Source organism: Trichosurus vulpecula, chromosome 1, assembly GCF_011100635.1.
Source record: "Trichosurus vulpecula isolate mTriVul1 chromosome 1, mTriVul1.pri, whole genome shotgun sequence".
Taxonomy (NCBI): domain Eukaryota; kingdom Metazoa; phylum Chordata; class Mammalia; order Diprotodontia; family Phalangeridae; genus Trichosurus; species Trichosurus vulpecula.
The window spans coordinates 337,604,381-337,626,862 of NC_050573.1; the positions used below are offsets into that span (position 1 = coordinate 337,604,381).

The window sequence follows — 22,482 nt, forward strand, 5'->3', positions numbered from 1 at the left end:
AAAAATTTCTCTATGTAACCTCCCATTTTTTCTCTTTGAACAAAGTTCTACAATCAGAATCACAAGAGAAAAAAAAAGAAATCATCACAGAACTGAGGACTAGTAGAAGATATATCTACTGTCATTTTAACCTTTGGGGAAGAAAGAATACGAGCTCAAGAAAGGAATTTTAATATCCAAAAATCAATTCCATGTATCATTTGATTAATTTCTTAAATCTATCTCTTAATGAGTATGAGATGAATCCCTGCAAAAATCTGAGAGCATGTTATTAACAGGTGATATGCGACTATTTAGAAAGGGAAGTATGGTGATTATTAGGTATCAAGAAGGAACATAGGTTCACCAAAAACTTATACTATGCTAGTCTTATCTCCTTTTTTAAAAAATAGGGTTAATAGACTGGTAGGCCAGGTGACTGATATGGGAATAATGTATCCACTTCAGAGAATGACATAGTGTAGAGACTGGTGCACTAAACGCGAGTTCTAGTCTCTGTTCTATCACTGCCTTGTTATGTGACATTAGGCAAGTCCCTTGATACCACTGGGTCTCTTCCATATAGGTAAAATGAGGGAGGGGTGGGTTAAATGATTCTTAAAGACAGCTCTAATATTAATTTCACGCCCATCACAATGTCTTCCGTAATGTATTCATGGAGGTATCCTCATTATATCCTCATCAAGTATGTTGTAGAGATTCTTACTCACATATGGAATATTCTACATGGTCCCTAAGCTATCATTTGTAATCTGTGAATGGTATAGAAATAAACGCATAAATACAGGTCTTACTTTGTGGGAGAAAAGTGAAAAGCAAACTTGAGAAGTTTATGAATTGTAGTCCAAAGAATCAGTTCCAAGAATTGTATCTCATAGTCAGGGTCCATTTATTGTTCATTGGTCAATTTTGAGTGTGTACAGCTACACCTTGGCCTGAATCAATGTTGCCTTTATTTATTAGGGTCAGTCAATGAATTAGTGTCTGGTTTGCTATCCAAAGAAGTCTGACCCACTCTTTTATATTGCAGCTGGATTCAATGGACTTTTCTTAGTCACGGGAGGGAAGAGGTGGAGGGTTGTTGCTAGAGCCTCATTCCTAACTTCCAATTAATCATATTGTTCCCCATGCCTCAACTACAGAATCAGTCATGTTTTCCTCAACCTCATGATATCGCCAAGCATATAACCAATTGTATTTTTCCCTACCTACTCTGCTCTGTTCTTTGTTTTAATCTTATAAAACGGAACTGAGGTTCCATATCAGGATCTTTGGCTTAAATTGAGGCAAGCCATTGACCCCTTTATTATCAAGTTCATGCCCTGTTAATAAAATGTTATCTTGCTCAGAGAAAACATGCCTCAGTTTACCTTTGTTGAATTTTACTCCTGACAACACATAAGAATCCCTATAGGCCATGTATTGACTTAGTTTTAAAATGTAATGTAGTTTTATTATATTTTTATTTATGTTGTTAAATATTTTCCTATTACATTTTAATCTGGTTCCAGCTGCCCTCAGGAGCATTGGTACTCATTGTGTATTTAACATTTCTACACCACTCTGCCTAAGCAAAGCCTAAGTGCAAACCTATATATCTTTAATTCTAATTTGGTGCTCCTTGCACTGTTGGATGATACTCCCATGCATAACTCTTCATTACTTAAAGCTCTGACCACAGCTATAAAATTATATTTTAAAATGAACACTGAAGCACGCAGCAGGCATTAGGGGCTGAGCTAGCACGAAAGGTTACAAATAAGAAGACACTAAAGTGGTAGGTGTTAAAGCCACTTTGCCCTTCACTCCTAGAAGCACAAAGTACTTGGCTATACACACTAGTGAGTCCCCATCTTTCACAAATACTGCCTCTCACAAAAGATTTCCACTATCACTTTATTTATCCTTACTAAGATAAAAGATGGCTATTACATTACATTTTATAATTTAAACTCTAGAGCTAGGGTTCAGGTGGTAATTTCTTACATTCTGTTATGCCATTTATTCTTTTCTATAATTTATAATGATTCAAAGAAAAATGAATATGCTCTATACACTTGGGTTTTTATTATTCTAAACCCTCTTTAATGAAAGAATAACCCTACAGAGAAAGTTGGCAACATTATGTTTTTGCATGGCATTTGTCTTAAGTTGTAATGCTTTGATCTTAAGACTTCTTTTTAAAAAGAGGATTATTTTTCCTTAAACTTTTATATTCTATTTCTCTTTAAATATTTACTTCTCTTTAAAAAACAAAGAACTATTTCTTAACTATTGATATCATTAGCCTGAATTTTAGTTCAGTCAGCAGGTTCCTATTTCCCCTAGGAGCTGACAACACCTTTTTAAAGTTAACATGAGTTCTTCAGTAGCATGGAGGAGTTTAAATAGGATCTATAGTTCTCTGCCATAGACAATATAGCATACATACTTTAATATTTACCCTATCTATCCTACTCTTAACCTTGAACATTGTAACATACTACCCTTTCCCGATTTTGAGAAACACATACAAAGTTTCTTTTTTCCCCCTACAAAACAGGTTGCTGTGGTTTTTGGAAAATTTCCATAAAGAACATTTGAAGAGGCACAAATGATTTTTTTAAGAAAGCAAAATATGCATTTTTTGTATCACTTCAACTCTCCTTATTTTATTGACATTCCAGCTTCAATAAACATTGATTAATGCCTTGTGCATGCAGAGCACTGTACTAGGTACTGAAAGAATTTAAATAAGGAATAATCCCTGCCCTCCCGCAGCTCACAACCTAGTAGAATATAAGACATGGAGACAAATAACTATAATACAAATGATAATGCATGACAATTAAATAAGAAATGTGCAAATGTTGGGTGGAGTACTTGTGAAGATTCATGGAACAGCAAGTACAAAAATTGCAAAGAATGAGAAAAAACATGGGAGAAAGATCTCCATGGCAAGGTGAAGATGGACATCCATATTTTTTTTTTTCTTTAGAGAACCCAGTTTATTTCTGTACAAAACCATTACTTTACACAAAGAGAAGCCATCCCCTCACCTCTTTGCCCCATGCCCACCCATCCAGGGCAGACTCGAGGTCTTGTGCCCCATGGGCTGTCCAGCCCAGGACAGCAGTAGCAGATGGTCACTTCTGAGGGTCTCAACCCATTAGGCTGAAGAGGGCTGGCGGCTGAGGGGGCAGAGGCCTGACCCCCATCTCTGGGCAGGGGCGAGTTTGGAGGAGCCCCGCTGGGGCAACAGGAAGCATGTGGTTTTGCTGTGACCAACAGGAGCCTGGAGCCCAAGGAGACAGGCAGAGCCAGGACCTTCAGGCCAGAGGGTGGATGCCTGGCCATCCCCTGGGCCGTGTGGGCAGCCCAAGGCCCAATGCCAGAGAAAATAAATAGTCACTGAAGCTGAGGACCTCTCCAACCGAGCCCCCAGGATCTGCCCCCTTATGGCTGCCAGACAGAGGGTAGGGGTCACACCGACAGGAGGGGGCCAGAACAGCCCCACTGCCAGGAGGATACGGTCTGCCCACATCCTCAAGTCAGGGGTTACAGAAAAGAAGGGAGAGGGGCCAGTGCCCAGCAGACAGAAGAGGACACACAATCCCCAGGGGCCAGCCACTGACAAGGACCCTGCCCTTCGGCCACACAAGATGATGCCCTCTGTGACTGGCCTAGCAGGTTACTGAAGCTGTGGGAAACCCTCTCGGACAAAGGGCATGTCTCCTCCCAGCTTTCAGAAAAGGGAAACTGAGGAATCAGGGAACCCTGGTCCTTTTACAAGTAAGTGTCTTCACTCTCCTGGGAAGTCAGGCTCTCCTTGGAACGATGAGGTGAGTCCTTGGTGTCTGTACCCTCTGACCCCGGGGCAGCCACAGGCACCAGGGCAGCAGCGGGGTGAGGGGCCTCTGGGCCAGGGCTGCTGGCCTCGCTGGGTACCGTTGGGGACAGCTGTGGCGGGGGCTGCTGCTGACCCTTCTGCCGCTTGGCCTTCTCCTTCATGGCCTTCTCATGTTCCTTCTCTGCCTGTTTCTGCTGCCTGCTCTTGGTGCCCGGCAGCTGGGTGCCCGGGGGCAGGCGGATGGAGGGAGAGGGCTCCAGTGCCTTCCGGGGTGCAGGCTCAGCCTCGCTGATGGCCTTGGCCCCATGGAGCCGCGGTGGCGACTGGTACTGGAGCTCCCCCCGGGTGTCCTTCCACTTCCGAAGCTGGATCAGGTGCTCACGCTCAATCTGCCGCTCGGTCACAGGAAGCTCGATGACCTCCTGCACCAGGAAGGTCTCCTGCATGATTTTGGGGTTCAGACTCCGCAGCTGTTCCATGGTCTCGTACTGACCCTGGCAGGCCTTAAGCTTCTCGGAGGAGCCCAGGCTGTGCTTCAGCAGCACCAGGCCCACCCAGAAGAGGATCTTCACCCCTTCACAGAAAAACATGTCCCAGACGCGGAGCACAGAGCTCCAGGGCAGGGTTCGGGAGAAGGCGCACATGAAGCACTCTGTCATGTACAGGATGGGGTCAATCTTCTGCTTGCTCAGGTGTTTGTAGGCCACAGGGGACACTTTGTGCAGCAGAGAGAACAGGATCTCCCCATCCAGCTGGATGGCCTCCAGCTTCTCACTGTAGTAGCCTGGCAGGTACTTTTCGCAGATTTGCACGAGGCACCAGAAAGCTTGCTCTGCAGGCATGTGCATGAGCAGGACGGCAGCCACAGGGGCCTGGGCCTGGCAGTAGCCCTCCTCCGGCCCGTAGAGGGTATAGGCCTTCAGCACTCTGAATAAGTCCTGTTGGCCATGGCCCCCACGGGACACAAACATCTCATGGAAGGGGAACTGTCTGTGTAGGTCTCTCTCAATCACGTCCAGCCACTTGGGGTCTCCTGGTGAGAGGTCCAGCTCATCAAACTTCCCAGGATTCTGCTGGAGCTTCACCTTCCCTCCTGACAGGTACTGCCAGGCCCGGCCCCGCAAAGATGGAGGAATCCCCTTCTGGCACCGCAGACGGATCTTCTTGTGCTTCTTGGCCATCCACTTGTCCCAGCTGTTGAGCATGTCCAGCCACTTGGACTCCCTCTGCCTCAGCACTTCCAGGGGGACTTCCTCTACTGCGCCGGGGTCGCCCTGCGCGCCCACGAGGAAGCCGAACTTGTCGGTCCGGTGATCCGCGAAGCCGTTGGCCTCTGAGTCGGAGCCTAGGGAGCTGAGTTCGTCGGCGGCCGAGGCCGCGTCCGGGCCCGGGGCCAGGCTCTCCCGGGTCCCCGATAGGCTCCCGCCTGGCCCCGGCGAGCTCGGCCCGTTCTCCCCGCGGCTCTTCGCCATCGCCCGCCCGGCCCGGCCCCGCGTGGACATCCATATTAATAAGAGCACAGATTCAGGGACGTATCAAAGTACAAATTTCGCGGGACGACAAATGAATCAATGATTTGGCTAATTGTTGTAGCTTGCTGAGATATCAGGTCCTGATGATGTCATTTAATATGTCAGCTATATTTCCTTGCATTGTGTCATCTATGAATTTAATAAGCGCGACATTTATTTCTTTGTTCAAACCACTGATAAAAAGGTTGAGCCTTAGCGGGTGAGCTGAGATTCAATATGGTATGTGATTAAAAATTGTCAGCATGATATCATGGAAAAAGTACTGATGTGCATTTGGAAGACTCGAGTTTGAGGCCTAATTCTGTCAATTACTATTTGTATAACCATAAGCAAGTCATTTGACTTCTCTGGACTCCAGCTTCCTTATGAATAAAATGAGGTTATTGGGCCAGAATCTAGTCTCTTAGTTGCTGGATCATCTCTAAGGTCTTTTCTAGTTCTAAATCCTGTGATCTTAAATGAACTTGGAGTCAGAAGGCCAGGCCCAGAACCCGCTTTGCTAATTACGACTTTTTTGTCCTAAGATTTTGAACAAATCACTTAACCTCTGAGTCTCAGTTTCCCTATCTGTAAAATGGGGACAGTGAAACTTACATGCCTACCTTCATATAGGTGTTGTAAAGATCAAATTAGTTTCATTTTTAAAAATTACAAAGTATTTGCAAACAGAACTATTCTCGATATTCTGATCCCCACCTTCCTCTCCACCACCGCACCCACCTCAATTCTACCAAACTACCAGAGTTTTTTTCTGGATACAATCCCTTGAACTTTTTTTTTCTAACCCAAAGCAGTCACTTTGGCCAGGTAGAAAGGGAGTTGTAGATAGCCTCTGCAGTGGGAAACGGGAATTATAGCATTTGGAAGAAGACTGGGTCTGCTATATACCGTATGCCTGAAGTATCCTTTGTTAAGTATAGAGATAATTCATCTGTCTCTTCCTTTAGATAATTATCAGTTGTTAATCTTTATATGGTATCAAGCGCAATGGTTCCAAATAAAAACAAAAAGGAACAGATCAAGAAAATGATGGGTATGAAGGGATGTAATAGCTTGGACAAATTACTTCCTTTTTCTGGGCCTCAGGTCTCTCATCTGTAAAGTGATGGCATGAACAAGATGATCTTTGAGATCCTTTGCAGGGAATAAAAGTCTTAAGAAGTAAACTTTCTACTCAGTTTCACTAGAGCTACCAGAATAGACACACTAATAAAAGAATTTGGGAAAAGACAATTAATCTTCTAATTACATCCCATCTCAGACCACCCAGAAACAGCAAAGTCCCATCATGAAGCATCCAGTGATATTGTCCTAATACCAAGGAATCTCATTACATTATGAATAGAACTCCACAAAGAGCGATGCATAGGCATCTTTATTTTAAAATTGAAAGCCTGTGAAGTAGTTAATAACACCAGATAACAGGTTCAAATATTGGGAGTAATAATGTACACATCTATGAGATCCTAGATTTTAGAAGCAGGAGGCATAGAGATCATAGAGAGTAAACTGAGGCTCAAAAAGGTTAAGGGATTTGCCCAGGGTCACATATTAGTCAAAATCTAAGGTAGGATTTGAACCTAGGTCTTCCTAACTCTAAGTCTAGAACTCTATCCACAATACCACAACGCTTTAGGATTTAAGAATTACAAAGGAAGTCAATTATATTGAAATATGGTCTTCAAAATATTAAATGAACAAGTGCATAAGACTCTAGGTTTCGAACTCTTCTCTTAATTTCTCAGTTAAGTGATTTGTCCAGAGTCACACAGCCACTCAGTGGTAGGACTTGAACAGGCCTTTTCTGACAGCTCTCTAGCCTCTATGAACCATTCATTGCCTCTATGATTTAAAGTAAATGCGACTTTCAACCAGAATAGGAAGCAATGCTAGTCATTCTTGTTCAAAAATCTGTTTTGAATTTTTTTCTGTTTTCTAAATTCTACCAAAGCTGAAATGAATATCACACTTTAAACAGGAAACACCCCTCCTTCCAAAAAAATATGAAAACAAAACGAAAAGACACAAAGCAGGAAGTCATGTGATTCTTCAGGCTGTAATTGCAAAAATCCTTCTAAGCACATCTAGTCCCCAATTCACTCCATTTTCTTTCTCTTGCTTCTCCTGTGATATCTCCTGCTTTTCCTTTGAAATCTCCAAACACAATCTGTGTAATATTTCTGATAATCTTCTTTATTATCTATACTCCTCAGGTCTCTTCCAGACATTCTAATTTCTTTCCCAAGCCCACTTTCATTCTTAGTATCAGTTTCTCTCAGCACAATTCTCTCACTTCAAACTATCTAACAAAGTGAAAATTTGCCATCTATTTCTTTCTACTTAGGGTAGGGCATCTTTTTCCTATTTGTGACCACAAATCCAGAAGGGGGAATAGGGGCCTAATCAAAGGTTACAAGGAAATAAGAAGCAATTTAATTCACATGAGTTTTTATGTCTTTTTTTTTTTCTAAGATAGAGATACGACATTAAATTCACCCTAATTTAAATATTTTTAACAAGGTTCATAAAACTTTATACTGCAAATAAAACAATTATTGTTAAATATGTTTCAATTTTTTATTACAAACAGCTAAGGAAGGTAGAGGAAAAGGAATAGGAGAAGAGATATTCCCCCTCTCTGAGCCTGTTTGCTCTTATGGGAAACTTAAGAGTTAGATTAGCTGTGACTCCTAAAGTTCCATCTGGCTCTAACATTCTGTGAGAATTTGGGAGATATAGGGAAGGAAAGGGAGAGAAATGCAACTGGAGAGGGAAGGTAAAGCAGCAGAAAGAAAGCCGCATAAAGCTAGTTGCACAGAGAAAGTGAAGACAAGAGCTGGAGAGAAAGGGAAGAGAGGAAGAGGAAGGAGTAAAAGGTGTATGGAGGCCCCCTCCCCCCAGGTGGGAGGTAAGCTGTTTGCCACATCCTGAGCTGTGTAACAAAGGACTCATCTTCAGTCAAGATTATTGAGGACTGGGGACAATCCAAGACCAGGAGTTGGTAGGTTTGTATTCAAATACAAGTGATAGAGGGGCTAAGTATTTTTTTTCTCTTAATGGGAGACAAGAGGGCTTATATGTAATGTCCCTTAATATGCTAACATGTACTATGAGCTCCAGGGTGAATTGGGTTTTACCCAATTCACTCTGGAGTGCAAGGATTCAACAACAGGCCTCTGTCCTCCTAGCACAGAGTGAATGTAAATACTACATAGTAATTATTTCTCTTTTGAGCAGGAACCCTGAGGGTCTTCCTCTCCCAGTTAGGGTTTTTTTTTTTTTAAGTTTTTGATTAAAGAGGCCATCCTTTCATTAACTTTTTAAAGAGGCCTATTCACTGAATGGGCATTACCTCACTCAAAGTGAGAACCTGAAAAGGTCTTAGCCTGAAAGGGTCAGGGTCTCCCATTGCATCCTGGGCCATGTCCAGTCGTCCTGATAAGTATCAGGCCACTGGACCCAGATGGCTCTGGAGGAGAAAGTGAGGCTGGTGACCTTGCACAGCCCTCCCTCACTCAAATCAAAGTCAACTGCTAGTCATGTCATCACTTCCCTGATATTATGGTCCTCTTCGAGAACGAAGGACAAACACAACATGCGCTATAAATCCTCAAAAGGGGGAATAATGTAAAAGGGACATGGACCCAAATTGAAAAAGAAATTATCCCTTTACTTAATCAAAGTGGGTTAATTGGTGGGTCAGATTTTAGTCCAGTCATCCAGTAATAAAGTAAGACTTGGTTGACTGACCTTGCCTGGGAACGTAGCCAAGGATCGGAAAAGGTTCCTAAGGAAGTTGCCTTATAAGTTATAGCTGAAAGGGACCTGAGGGTTTATCTATCTCCACCCATTCACTTTATAGTAAAAACAGAAAGTAATTTGTCCAGTGTCTCACAGGTAACAAGTAGAAGAACTAGGCAATGAAACCCATGTCTTCAACTCTAAAAACCCATGTCTTCAACTCTAAAAACCCATGTCTTTTCCACTATACTTTGTGAAGATTCAAGGTTAAGCCCTTCACCACTGCAGCTGGTGAAGCTGTTGTGAGAGCACTTTCTATTGAAATATGCAAAAATGGGTTTTAGAACTAAATGTTATTGGCTCCATACCACTCTGATTTGAATATAGCTATTTACCACTGCACCAAAATCTTCAGTTGTATTTATAGGGGTGGGGGCAGGGGAGAAGAGTTTAGGACAGAATATTGTGAACTCCAAAGCAAAGGCAGTGGCCACAATAATATCATTCCTCATGTTGAACCTGGTCCCTTCCCTGTCCTATGATCCCTATCCCTTTATTTTCTGTGTGGAATTTGCTGTTGCTCAGTCGTTTCAGTTGTGTCTAACTCTTTGTGACTCCATTTGGAGTTTTCTTGGCAAAGATACTGGAGTGTATTGGCATTTTCTTCTCCAGATCATTTTACAGATGAGGAACTGAGGCAAACAGGGTTAAATGACTGGCCTGCGGTCACACAGCTGGTAAGTGTCTGAGGCCAGATTTGAATGCAGGAAGATCAGTTTTCCTGACTCCAGGTCCAGCACTCTATCACTATGCCACCTACCTGCCCTGTGTATGGAATAACCAGAGTTGTAATTTAATCACTAAGAATTACAGAACCCCTAAATCAACCTGGGAGAGGGTGAATAGAGCTAAAGGAGCCCATCTGAGTAGGGGGAAGAAACTTGCTACTTTAACTAATTAGTCTTGTTAACTAGGTGCCAAACTCAGTGGTTTCAAAATGTCTGAAGGCATGCAAATGCTCTCAGGGCTTTTTAAATTTGAGAGCCCTGGAAAAAAGGCTTATTTCCTAGTTACAACCCCTGGGGTTAACTCTGGTTTTGCCTGATGTTAATAAGTAATCATTTGAATAGCCAGTTCACTGAGTTATATCAGTAAATACATCTAAGACAAGCATTGTAGATGAAGAACAAGCTGAGTCCAGAATTGGCAGAGAAGAGATGGGGCTGAACTGCACTACAGAAACTGCTCACTGCTCTTAATGACCTCAAGGTATTGCACAGTTCAAAGACTCAGCTTTTTTAACAAAATATCTTTCCAATGAAAGAGTGTGATTAGGCATTTTAGACCACCACAATTTGCACATAATCAGAATGGTGGATGACTCAGGGATGAATGGAGAAACAAACTTGGGTCCAAATAGGCATCAGCATATATCCAATGACGACCATAGCAGAAGAGTAATGAAGAACATTACTGTGGAATTGTATGTGGTTCAGAAGCCCTGGCCTGGGGAAAGGCCTCCCATTGCTTGGGCAAAGCCTGGGGAGCTCAATGGAAAAACAGACACAATCACTGCCAGGGCTGACAAGTATGGACAGCTTGTCATGTAGGAAGCATCTACATCCCTGGGCTAGCAGATCACTTGAAATATTGAAGTAACTTTAGTATCACTGTTGATGATGACTCAAAACATGTTCTTTAATCTCCAATGCTCAAAATCTTGAGATGTTTATTTTCTTTCTTTGGCCATATCCTTTCCTGAGAAACAAAATGGAAAAAAACAATTCTCCCTCTGCACCTGAAAATCCCTTTATCTACCCTCTAGTCTCACTCCCACTATACTGTGCCTCCCCCTAAAAGGCAGGCAGGCATGCACGCGCACGCACACACACACACACACACACACACGAGTGTGTAACTCTCCATACAATGGCAGGATCATAAGGACCCACAACAGTACACTGAGAAGACAAGTGAGATCCTAAAGTCCTGGACTAGTGAGACTAGGGGCTGCGTCAAACAAAGCTTTTTCCCTTCTCTCTCCTTGTCCCTCAGCTCACCCCTGGGGGATGGCAACCCTGCCTCTACATTTCCCAGGAAGCTAGAGGACTCTCTAATCACATTTTCTTTAATGATTGAGGAAAGGGCCTGCAATTTGGGTTAAAATTTCCCTAAGTGTGAGGTGCCCTGACCTCAATGCATCCTTAAATCCATAAAATGTTATTCAGCCAGAGATGTTTAGGAGTGATTGATTTCTCATGGAAAATGGACCATCTGATTCCCACATACATCCCATCCTCCCATCCCCAAAAGGAAAGCTTTAAAATAGATGTAACCTCTTGAGGCCTTAAGGCTACAGGGAGAAAAAGGGTTTGGTTGATTTGCTGCAGCAAATCTCTTAACTCTTAAAGATTCACAAAAATTTCAGAAATATGTAATTCAAAATACTATCCATAAGACTACAAGTATCAAACAGCTGAACTAAAGAGAATGGAATTTAAGTTATTAAAAGATAGAATAAATGTTTTTTAGGTCACGAAGTTGCAAAAATCTAACTTCTGGACTTTGCTTCCTCTCCAGCAGCTTTGCTCCTTCAAGTACCCTCCATCTTACCCTTTGTTTCATTTCCATTCTCCATTAATTAATTTCTAATCTAATTTCTAATTAATTTCATTAATGTCATTTCTCCCATTAGAATGTAATAGCTTCTTGAGGTCAGGAATGGTTTTCTTTGCTTCTATCTGTATTCCTAATGTTTAGCACATAGTGGCTAGACCATAAGTGCTGAATATTCTTTATCTATTGAAAAATAAAGACAAAGAGAGCAGTATAATTATGGTCACATTAGCAATCTTTCCACCCTCTTGGGAAACCTTGAAACATAATGAATAGAAATTTTTTCTTTATTCTTGCAGATATCTTCACAATGAGTACTCTAAAAATTGAAAAACGTGAAAACACCAAAAGAAAAATATTTTCTTTCATGGTTTTATGTCAGAGTAGGATGACAAGTTCAAAGATTTGGAGGTGGAAGGAACTTCAGAGATTGTATAGTCCACCTCCTTCATTTTTAGACATGAAGAAAAAGAGGTCCAAAAAAGTGATAGGATTTTACCACAGTCCCACATGTGAGTAGAAGAGATGGGATTCAAAGTCACTGTGGGTCTCTGTTTCTCCATTAGTTAATAGTCTGGCTATTAAAACCATGCTGTGGCTAGGTGGTGCTGTGGATAGAGTGCTAAACCTAGCCTCAGATATTTACTAGCTGTGTGACCCTGGACAAATTACTTAACCCTGTTTGCCTTGGTTTCCTCATCTGTAAAATGTGCTGGAGAAGGAAATGGTAAACCACTCCAATATCTTTGTGAAGAAAACCCCAAACGGGGTCACGAAGAGTTCACGTGACTGAAATGGCTGAACAACAAAATAGCACCTACCTCTCAAAATTGTTGTGATAATAATTGTAAGGCACTTAGCACAACTCCTGGCACATAGAAAGCGCTACATAAATGTTAGCTATTATATGTAAAACTGTGTGCTCTCACTATTAAGGCTGGCTTTAGTGTGTACTCTTAAACTGAGCCATATTCTGTTACCTCATAGTATCTTCATATTAAACTGTTTAGAACACTCCAGTCACTCAGGGATTATGTCCTGAAGTTAAGACATTTTTATTTTGTAAAGAATGACCAGTAAGATTTTCAGTAGCAAGTCCCATCATGAAATCATTCAGGCATCAGCAGGCTGACTACAGGAATTGGCATGTTTTATTTGAGACTCACATTAAACTAAGACCAAAAGAGTCAAGTTAGTGAATAGAATAGGGATCTGCCCCTTGACAAACATTGAGAGGATTTTTTTTAAGCAACCCTAAAAAGTTCAGTATTTCCATGACCCTTTTGCTGAAAACACAGTCCTAAAAACATTCAATTCTGTCCATCATCTTTTTAAAAAGAAGCTTGATTTTTTTCTCATTCCTTTATTACTGGTCTTAAAACTTGGGTGCAGAACACAATATCACTTTTGTACTTGTAGCATACACACGTGGCCTTGTCAAAATGATTAACTGCTTAAAAATGATAATAATAATAACAGCAAGCAACAACAAAATAAGCAGCATGTTTTCACCTACCAATTAGGAAGCACCCATTCTCCAGAAGTAGCTATGATTCATAAAAATATATACTGCACTTAACATTAAGTTTCCTTTTTTTCTTTTGCTTGTGTAGAGCTGTGATTTAATTGGTATAAAAGTCAGGGAGAAAACTCCTTCTACCAAAGCAGATAGACGCTTGCTTTGTGGCACAGAGAGTTGGCCAGGGGCACTGAGAAGTTACAGTGTCACACAACTAGTACTGTCTGAGGCCGAATTTGAATCCAGGCCTTCTATCTGCCAGGCCACATTGTCTCTCAATAAATTTCAAATTACTTCAAAATCAGTTCTATGTAAAATACTGTGGTCTGTTTTTCTAGTAACAACAGTTGTATAAATACAAAGCAAGTAAAGAGAGTGATTGCAGAATAGCTGGTCTGCTCGCAAAGTATTAGAGGCAGCTGGAGGAGCCGTGGATAGAGCGCTGGGCCTAGGGAAGACCTTAGTTCAAATCCAGCCTCAGACCCTTATTAGCTGTGTGATCCTGGGTAAGTGACTTAACCCTGTTTGTCTCAGTTTCCTGAACTGCAAAATGGGGATAATAATAGCAACTATTTTCCAGAGTTTCCATGAGGATCAAATGAGATAATATTTATAAAAAATGCTTCCCACAGCACCTAGTACACAGTAAGTACTCTATAGATGCTAATTCCCTTCTCTTCCTATAATGGACACTGGGCCAGGAGTCGGGAGACTTGGATTCTAGTCCAAGCTTGATGTGGTTAGTGATTTGCTCAATGTCAGCTCTCTCTGGGCTTCAGTTTCTTCCTCTCTAAAAATATATTTCAGAACTGGATGATTCCTAAAGTCTCTTTTGGCCCTAAAATTTGGTAATTTCCCATAAAGTATCCAAATTTCACATCATTCAGTAGACTATGTCGGGAATGATGACATATATGCACTTTATGTGATTCTAAACCATTGCAAAATAACTGAAATTCAACTGAAGCCAAAACCATGACTCAAAGCTTGTATCACAGGAAAGATCTCCTAAGCACTTTCCAGAAGGCTTATTGTACCTTGACCAAAATCACAAAAAATATAGTAGCGTCACAGTGAGAGCACATATCCTTAGTATTCTAGGTCTTATAAGCCAAGTAGTCCCCAAAAGAGTTTCATTGCATAGTCTTTCCTAGAAGTCAAGTCCTACAATGGTAGAATATCATACACACTGTCAGATGTGTTCACTCTATCATGAGTTTCTGCTGAACTGTTTTTCTTTGTTATGAGGGAGGGGGGAAAGGTGGCTTTGCCTATATGTTTAGAAATAACTTTGAAGTAAGAACAAAAAGCATCAATAATCTTATTTTTTTTAAATAATGTTTTAAAGTCCCCAGATTATCAGCCTTGAAATCCCAGAATACCTAAAATAGAGCAGAAAATAAAAAGGAAAACAAAAGCAAGCACAGGATTAGAGATGTTAGGAATGTTAAAGTAAGATCAAGGTAGGACAACACAAGAACAAAAATTCTGTTCCTGCCACAGCATGTAACTGAGCTGCTAAGAAGCAGAATCTGTTAAATGTTTCAAAGTGGGAACAAAAGACTTTGAATAGAACCGAGATGATTATTCTCTTACATTTAAATTGATTTTTCACTTTGTTTTGGTTTTAGAAATGAAGCAATCAATAAGATAAACGTTGTATCATTTGAGCTAGGAGATGCTGACATAAAAACATTGCACTTGGTTTTATGTTTATATTGCTCTGGTTTCAGTTTCAAATTGGCAGGCCAACTTAAAGTTCAGTTTGAAGGGAAGGATTAAACTAACTTTTTAAAATGCCAAATCAACGCAGCCTGGCTCTTCTTGTCTGTTCATATCACTGCCATCTGGGGTTTCACTTCTAGATGGTAACTGATTAAATTCAGTTTAAAGTAGTAGCTTTCAGGCTCTTCCAATTCTGTATCACCCTGTTTTCCTCCCTACGCCTTTCTATCACTCTGAATAAACAGTTCTGAAGAAAAGGTGGCACTCCATTCTTCCATTCACACCAGGGAGGATGATGTGAAATGGAATTCCTATCATTGCCCTCCTGGGCTCTCTACTCCCAGGCAAAGCAAAATCAGCAGGGTTCTCTTGGCCACAGGAGATAGCTAATTGAACCCAAGGAAAATTCCCTAAAACTTATTGTGTCCAGTTTCACCCTACTTCCTCAAGCTATACAAGACTAATTTTTTGCGGACTGGAGCCATGGAAGAAGAAAAAGCTTGCAGCAATGTATTATCATGTAGTCAAGTTATCTGTGTTAGTCTCTTATCTACCTACGATGAAGTCCTTGAGAGCTGGGACTCTCTTCAACCTTTCTTTGTATATCCAGTGCTTAGCACAGTGCCTGGCATGTATTAGTTGCTTAAAAATATTTATTGACCGATGACTTCTAGACAGTAAGCTTCATGAGGGCAGGACAGTTAACCTCTGCATCTTTCTCAACACCTAGTACACAAAAAGCACATGTATAAATTTGCTGTTGTAGAAAAAGAGCACCAGATAGTTAGATGTGGGTTCAACTTCTAACGCTGGCCACCTATTATACTTGTGTGCCCTCGGACAAGTTCCTTAACCTCCATGTGCCTCAGTTTCCTCATATGCAAAATGAGGGGGTCACACTAGATGTCCCTCAAATTGCTTTCCTGCTCTCAATCTACAGGGTATCCCTAAAGTTTGGACACATAGGAAAATGCATATTTTGAAATATTTGGAATATTAACAGACCTTAGACCCCTTGACTTCTTTTTCTGGGGTATGCTAAAGGAGAAGGTGTACTCAATGAAAATCACAGCTGCAACACCCTTGATTGAATGCATAAAGAGTGAATATGCTAAAATTGACTGCAATGTGGAATTATTGCATCGAGTTCACATGAATCTTGCAAAGCGCATCAACCTTTGCATCAGAAATGATGGAAATCATATTGAAGATGTTATCTGTTAATATTCCAATTAAATAAAACGTTGTTGAAAATGTCATTCATTTCTTGGAAATATGCATTTTTGCCCATGTGTCCAGACGTTAGGAACACCCTGTATTTTCATAAACTCAATACATCTAAAATGGAGTTCATTAATCTTCCCCTCCACAAAAAAACCCCTCCTCTCTTCCTAATTTCTTTAGTCTTGTAGAAGTCACTACCATCCTTCTATTCACCCAGGTTCAAAATAGTCATCTAGAAAGCCTCCTTCTCCCTTACAACTTGGATCCAATCAATTGCTAAATAGTGTTGGTTCCACCTCTACAAAGTATGTCATATTCTTTCTTGTTCTTCAGTTGTTTCAGGGTGACTTGTCCAGGATCATGCTAGTAAGCATCTGAGGCCAGATTTGAACTTAGGAAGATGAGTTTTCCTGACTCCTATCTACTGTGTCACCTAGCTGGCCTTTCCCCCCAAATTCTCTCTACCCATTCCCTAGCTCAGGCATTTATCACCTCTCACCTGGATAATTGCAACAGCAATTATAGTTGTTCTGCCTGCTTCAAGTCTCTTTCCTTTCCAATCCATCCTCCATCCCAGTGTTAAATTGATATTCCTAAGTCACTCCTCTGTTTAAGGAGCTCCAATGGGTCCCTCTTGCCTTGACAAACAAAACCAAACCTTTTTGTTCCACATTTAAGATTTTTCACATTTCACATTTAAAATTTCACATTCAAAATCTGGTCCAAACTAACTTTCTAGTCTTATTATACACATTTTTCCTCTTCTTCATACTGTCCAACCAAACTGGCATTTTTGCTGTTTTTCACACAATGGAATATCATTTTCTATTTCTGTGCTTTTACATGGGCTATCTGCCATGCCAGGAGGGTATTCCATCCTTACTATGCCTCATAGAATCCTTAAGCTTCCTCCAAAGTTCAGCTTTAGTGGCTACATCCTACAAGAAGTCTATCTTGTTCTACCCAGTTGCTGTCATCCTCCCTCCAGAAATACTTTGGACTTAATTTTCTTTATATGTGTTGTTCTATAGACTATAACTTTCTAGGAGCCAGAAACTATATCTACTTGGTTTTGTATCCCCTGCCACATAGTAAGCATATAATAAATGCTTGTTGATTGAATTCTTATCTAACCAATCAATCACTAAGTATTTGACTGTTCTTATACTACATTCCCTTTGCTAAAAGAACACCCCAGAATTCAGGCCACTTTACCTTTGCTTCTAGATGTGCTTCTCCATGGAACACCCAGAACCAACAGCCCCAGACTAATGAATTAATAAGGAATATACAGACTTCAAAGTTCAGAGCCACATTGAAGTTTCCATAGCAACTTAAAAAAAAGGAACAGTTCAAAGGCATTCTTGCATGGAGAAAATTATTTGGCAAGTGTCTTAGTTGACTGAGATTACAATGCTAACAATGCTAACGCATATCTTATATGATAACAAAGTACTTGGAATTAATGTCCTTAATAATGAATCTATAGTATCCTAGAAATGAAAGTAAACAAAATTTTATTACTCTCCTAGTTTGAACCTGTCCATTTTAGCAGCTAATCAAATGGTAAAGTAGAAAAGCGAACTAAGGTAGGAATAAACTGTTGCTAGAAAAAAGAGCACCTTTAAAAGAATATGCTAAGTGGATTTTTTGATCTGTTGTGCAGCTACATTAAAATTTTTCCATGAAATGAGCAGCTTGTTGGATAAATGTCCAAAAGGCCATATTTAATAATTAATGACTTCACAGATTTCCATTCTGTCAACTAACATTGCTAGAGAACTTGATGGAGAGAAAGAACTTGAATCAATCATATTTTCTAGTTAAGTAGTTTCTGTGAAAAGATAAGTTGAAAGTTACAGCTAGGCAAAGTTTTTTGGCTGGGGAGAGGGCTAATGAACATTTTTTCTTGACTATACTTATGTTCCAGAGGCACAGACAACTGAGAGTCATCAGCTATATAATAAGAGAGTCAAGTTTTTGCTTTTAAAAGATGTGTACACGAGCTGTGGTATATGAATGTAGTGGAATACTATTGTGCAATAAGAAATAGTGAGCAAGTGGATTTCAGAAAAACCTGGAAAGACTTGTATGAACTGATGCACTGTGAATGAGTAGAACCAAGAGAACATTGTACAAAGTAGTAGCAGCATTGTGTGATGATCAACTATGAATAACTTAGCTCTTCTCAGCAATGATCCAAGACAATTACGGAGGACTTATGATGGAACATGCTGTCCACATCTAAAGGAAAAACTGGTGGACTCTGAATGCAGTTTGAAGTATATTGTTTTTACTTACTTTCTTTTGTGTGTGTTTTTTTCCTTTTGGTCTGTTTCTTCTTTCACAGCTGTGACTAATATGGAAATATGTTACATGATTGCACATACATATCCTATGTAAATTGCTTACCATTTTAGGAAGAGGGGAGGGAGAAAAATTTGGAACTCAAAATTTTGTAAAAATCAATGCTAAAATTGTCTTTATATATAATTAGAAAAAAGACAAAATGCTATTTAAAAAATAAAATATGTGTTACAACATTGACCTTTGAAACTGGGTAAGCTCCTCCAGAACTAGGGCTGTATAATTTATTTGTCTTGGATTTCCCTCATAGCTCCTAGTATGATACTCTGGACAACAAAATCATCCCTTACATTTTTCTCCATCCTTCTTTTTCCACTGCCAATACCTGAGTACAGGGTTTCACAATCCATTAGAGCTAGTGCAAGAGTCTCATGGGTTCCCCATTCCCTTTCTTTCTGACATCCTACCTATTCTTCATGGGACAACCAATATAATCTTTCCTGTGTAAAAATCTCTATGCACAAGACATGTCACTTCTTGCCTTAAAAATCTCGATTGGTTCCCTCCTGCCTAAAAAGTAAAATTCAAACACTTTTGCTTGACATTCTCATAGATTAGAATTGAAGAGGCTTTCTATTTTTCCTGCCATTTTCCAGATGAGAAAATTGAGGCCAGAAAAGGTAAGTGACTTGCTTATAATTACACAACTGGTAAGGCAGAATTAGCACTTGAACCTGGGTCTTTTGACTCCAAACCCCTGTGTTCTTTAGTCTGGTACCAGATAAGTGCCACCTTACAAACACACACATATATATGAAGACACAGACAGACAGATACACATACACACACACACACACACACACACACACACCCCTAGTCAAATGATTACTTTCAGGCTTCTGTATCTGTAGTCACACTATTCAAGATCTTCCTTACACATGGATTTTCCTCTTCTATTCTCTTTACCTACTGAATTTCTATCCATTTTATCTCTTCTATTTCCTCTGTGATTACTTAGCTGCCCCCACTACCTGGCTCCAAGCCAGTACTGATCCCTTTCCCCTTGTTCCTGAAAAAGCACTTGAACCTCTCTAATGCCTTACCATATATTATTTTTATTAAATCTACCAGATTGTAAACCTCCATGTGTGCAAAGACTTTATCTTATAAAATTTTAGATTTCCCTAGCACCTGGCATAGTTATTCATATAATAGGTGCTTAATATTTTTATTGGATTGAATTTCATAAGTGGTTTAAAAAAACAATGCCTGATCAACTAAAGAAAAAGGACTCTACTTTTCTCGGCTGCTATATCAAACTGACAAATCTATTTAACTGAGATAAAATAAGGCAAAGCAAATGCAGTGAACCTGCTAGGAAAATCAGAGTCTAGTTTTATGCAGGAAAAAAAGATCTTTTGCAAGCAGACAAAAGCCTTACAACCAATATACTATGTGGCAAAGTGCTGAGCATGGCATTTCTTTGAGCATCACTGAGAAACCATTTTTGAATTCCTAGCTGCATGATAACAGAATCCCTGCAATGATAAAATGTACTATTTAAAAAAAAAAGAATTAAATCATATATATCATGAAATGACTTGGTAGCAAGGAAAGATCAGAAAACCAAAAGTAGAGCCAAAGAGACCAGCAGAAAACCATTCAGTCACTGCAAATACCTCTATTTTTAAAATATTCTCATAGGAAGGGGAAAGAGAGATTCCATTATAATTGCTGCAAAGATGACTTCCAGATCAACACATCCAATGTGGCTACATTCAATCTCTAACCTCCATGCCTTTGCACTGGCTGTTTCTTAGGCCCAGAATCCTTTCCCTCCTCACTTCTGCCTCTTAGAAGCCCTGCTCTACTCAAGGCTCAGTTCAAGTGATACCTCCTACAAGACCTCTAAAAGAAGACTTTCTTGTGTTGAATTATCACCCCCATCTTGCAATTTCTATCTTTATTTTTTTATATATTTTGTACTGGCTTATGTAACCCTTGTCCCAGAGCCAAATGGTATGAAACTTTTTGTTCACTGGTGGAGATGAATACTCTGCCCTAAGTGAGGAGTAGGGTGGAGACGGGGAGAGAAGTAGAACTCCAATCTAAGTAAGTCCTCTTCTAGACTCTTCAGGGACAGCCCCCTTTGGGAATTTTCAAGTACCAGTCCTCTTCAGGACTCTTCAAGCTTTAGGGTTCTTTAATTTTCCAGATGCTTTGAGTATATCTGGTTTCCAGCTTTGAGAAGGAAGAAACCAATTTCATTTCAGAGTGCTGAAGGAAAAGACTGGAAGAGATGAGAGGAGCAGGCAGTCCCCATCATGTCCCTATATCCATCTTGCTACACTAGAGACTTTGGGGAACTTCCCCTTGAGTGAGATCTAGGACTCTATCTTGGTTGAGCTGAATTATCTCCTTCCAAAGGGAGAGCTCATTCACTCTGTAATGTCTGGTATATATTCTCCTATGTATACTTTCTATGGTTTCTGTTTTGCTACAATTTGGATAAATGGCTTTTTTTGCTATTAGCTCTGTGTATTCAATGTGGAATTAGTATTTGGTAGGAAAGGGGTCAAGTCTTGGATATAAAACTTGGGGTCCTCCTCCCCGCAAATGACAAAGCAATCAGAAATTAGGTTGGACCTGATCATATCCCCGTGAATAATAATAGTTAAGAGAGAAAAGAAATATAATTTTGGCCTAGTAGCCCTCCCTCTGAGGAGAGCAGAGTGGCCTCCAATCCCAACTTTCTGCTTTCCTTCCTAGAAGGAATTAAAGTCTTTGGAGAAGGGTTTGGGGAGAAGAGCCTAGAGATGTCAATTCTGTCTGCTTCTAAGTCACACAGGAATCTTGATACACATATGCCCTCACTACATATGGGCCCATTCCCTACACTTATCTGTGTACATTTTATTTTCCTCAATAGACTATGAACTTCTAGAGGGCAGGAACTGTTTTCCTTTTTGTCTCTGTATCTCCCAAGCTGAGTACCTAGGACATAGTAGTTGTTTATGCTCGTTGGATTTAAATTGATTCTTTTAAAGTTCAATGTATTTATAAATCCTCACACTAATTTTTAAAGGAAAGAGCATTGCAAGAAGCCCAGTGAGGAGCCATTATCATTATACCCAACTGTTATAACAGTAGATAGGTTTGTGTGCAAATTACTTAGGACAAGTAATAATTTTGATATGGTTTACTTTTGTGACAGCAATGATTATATAGGTGTATGCTTCTACTGATGTTAAGCTAATTCATAGTTTGACCCTGACTAAATAAAACTATATTAAGATGGTTTTCCTACCTCTAGTTAAGTTTCTGTTAATTGAGTGTGAGATTTTGTGCCATACGTGTGTTTCATTGCTCCCTTTGCTGTTTTTTTAATTCTGTGGTTTTTTATTTTTAAAAAAATGCAAAATTTGTGGCTTTTAAAGAACACACTTCATTGACAAAGATTTTGCAGTGTCTATTAGTTTAGAGAAGTCAAGCATTTCAAGGATCATTTGTGCCCACAATGAAACTCTATCAGTGATATGAAGTGTAAAGGAAAGCAAGGTTAAAAATAAACCAAAATACCAAGAACTGAAAACCTACTGCAATAAAACAGTTTAATTTGCAGAAAAAAAGTTAAGAAATTTGGAGAGACCTGGCAGCTGGAGGAGTTGTTATTAATTCCATTACAATATGACAAAGATTGAAGTCTGAAGAACACTGAGAAAACTAGAAGAAGAAATGAAGGAAAAAAATGCTTGTCATGGGAAAACAATATAAAGACCTGAGTACTAAATATTGGAAAAAAGTAATTTTTCCTGATGAAACTCACTTTTTTAATGCAAAGCTATATTGAAATAATTGTCAGAAGTTCAGGTGAGCCTGTAAGATATGGGCATCTTCATCAGATAGTAAAATAAGCACCCCAAAATGATATTTCAGCAATTTTTAAAAATTTTCTTTTGGGGAAGAGAAGGGAATAAGCATTTATATAG

General features: G+C 40.0%; 2 protein-coding genes across 3 annotated transcripts in view; both read right to left on the minus strand.

Annotated features, from left to right (window-relative positions):
* Positions 1-22,482, minus strand: part of OTULINL (OTU deubiquitinase with linear linkage specificity like) — a 41,732-nt gene that overhangs the window by 12,780 nt on the left and 6,470 nt on the right. The window lies entirely within an intron of this gene.
* LOC118850413 (TBC1 domain family member 10A-like) lies at positions 3,263-5,301 on the minus strand. Its single transcript, XM_036759791.1, has one exon. The coding sequence runs from the start codon at positions 5,299-5,301 to the stop codon at positions 3,766-3,768; it is 1,536 nt and encodes a 511-aa protein (XP_036615686.1). The 3' UTR covers positions 3,263-3,765.

Bases quoted from the DNA above. Each gene is read 5' to 3' on its own strand.
- LOC118850413 (XM_036759791.1), bottom strand. From the start codon at position 5,301: ATGGCGAAGAGCCGCGGGGAGAACGGGCCGAGCTCGCCGGGGCCAGGC.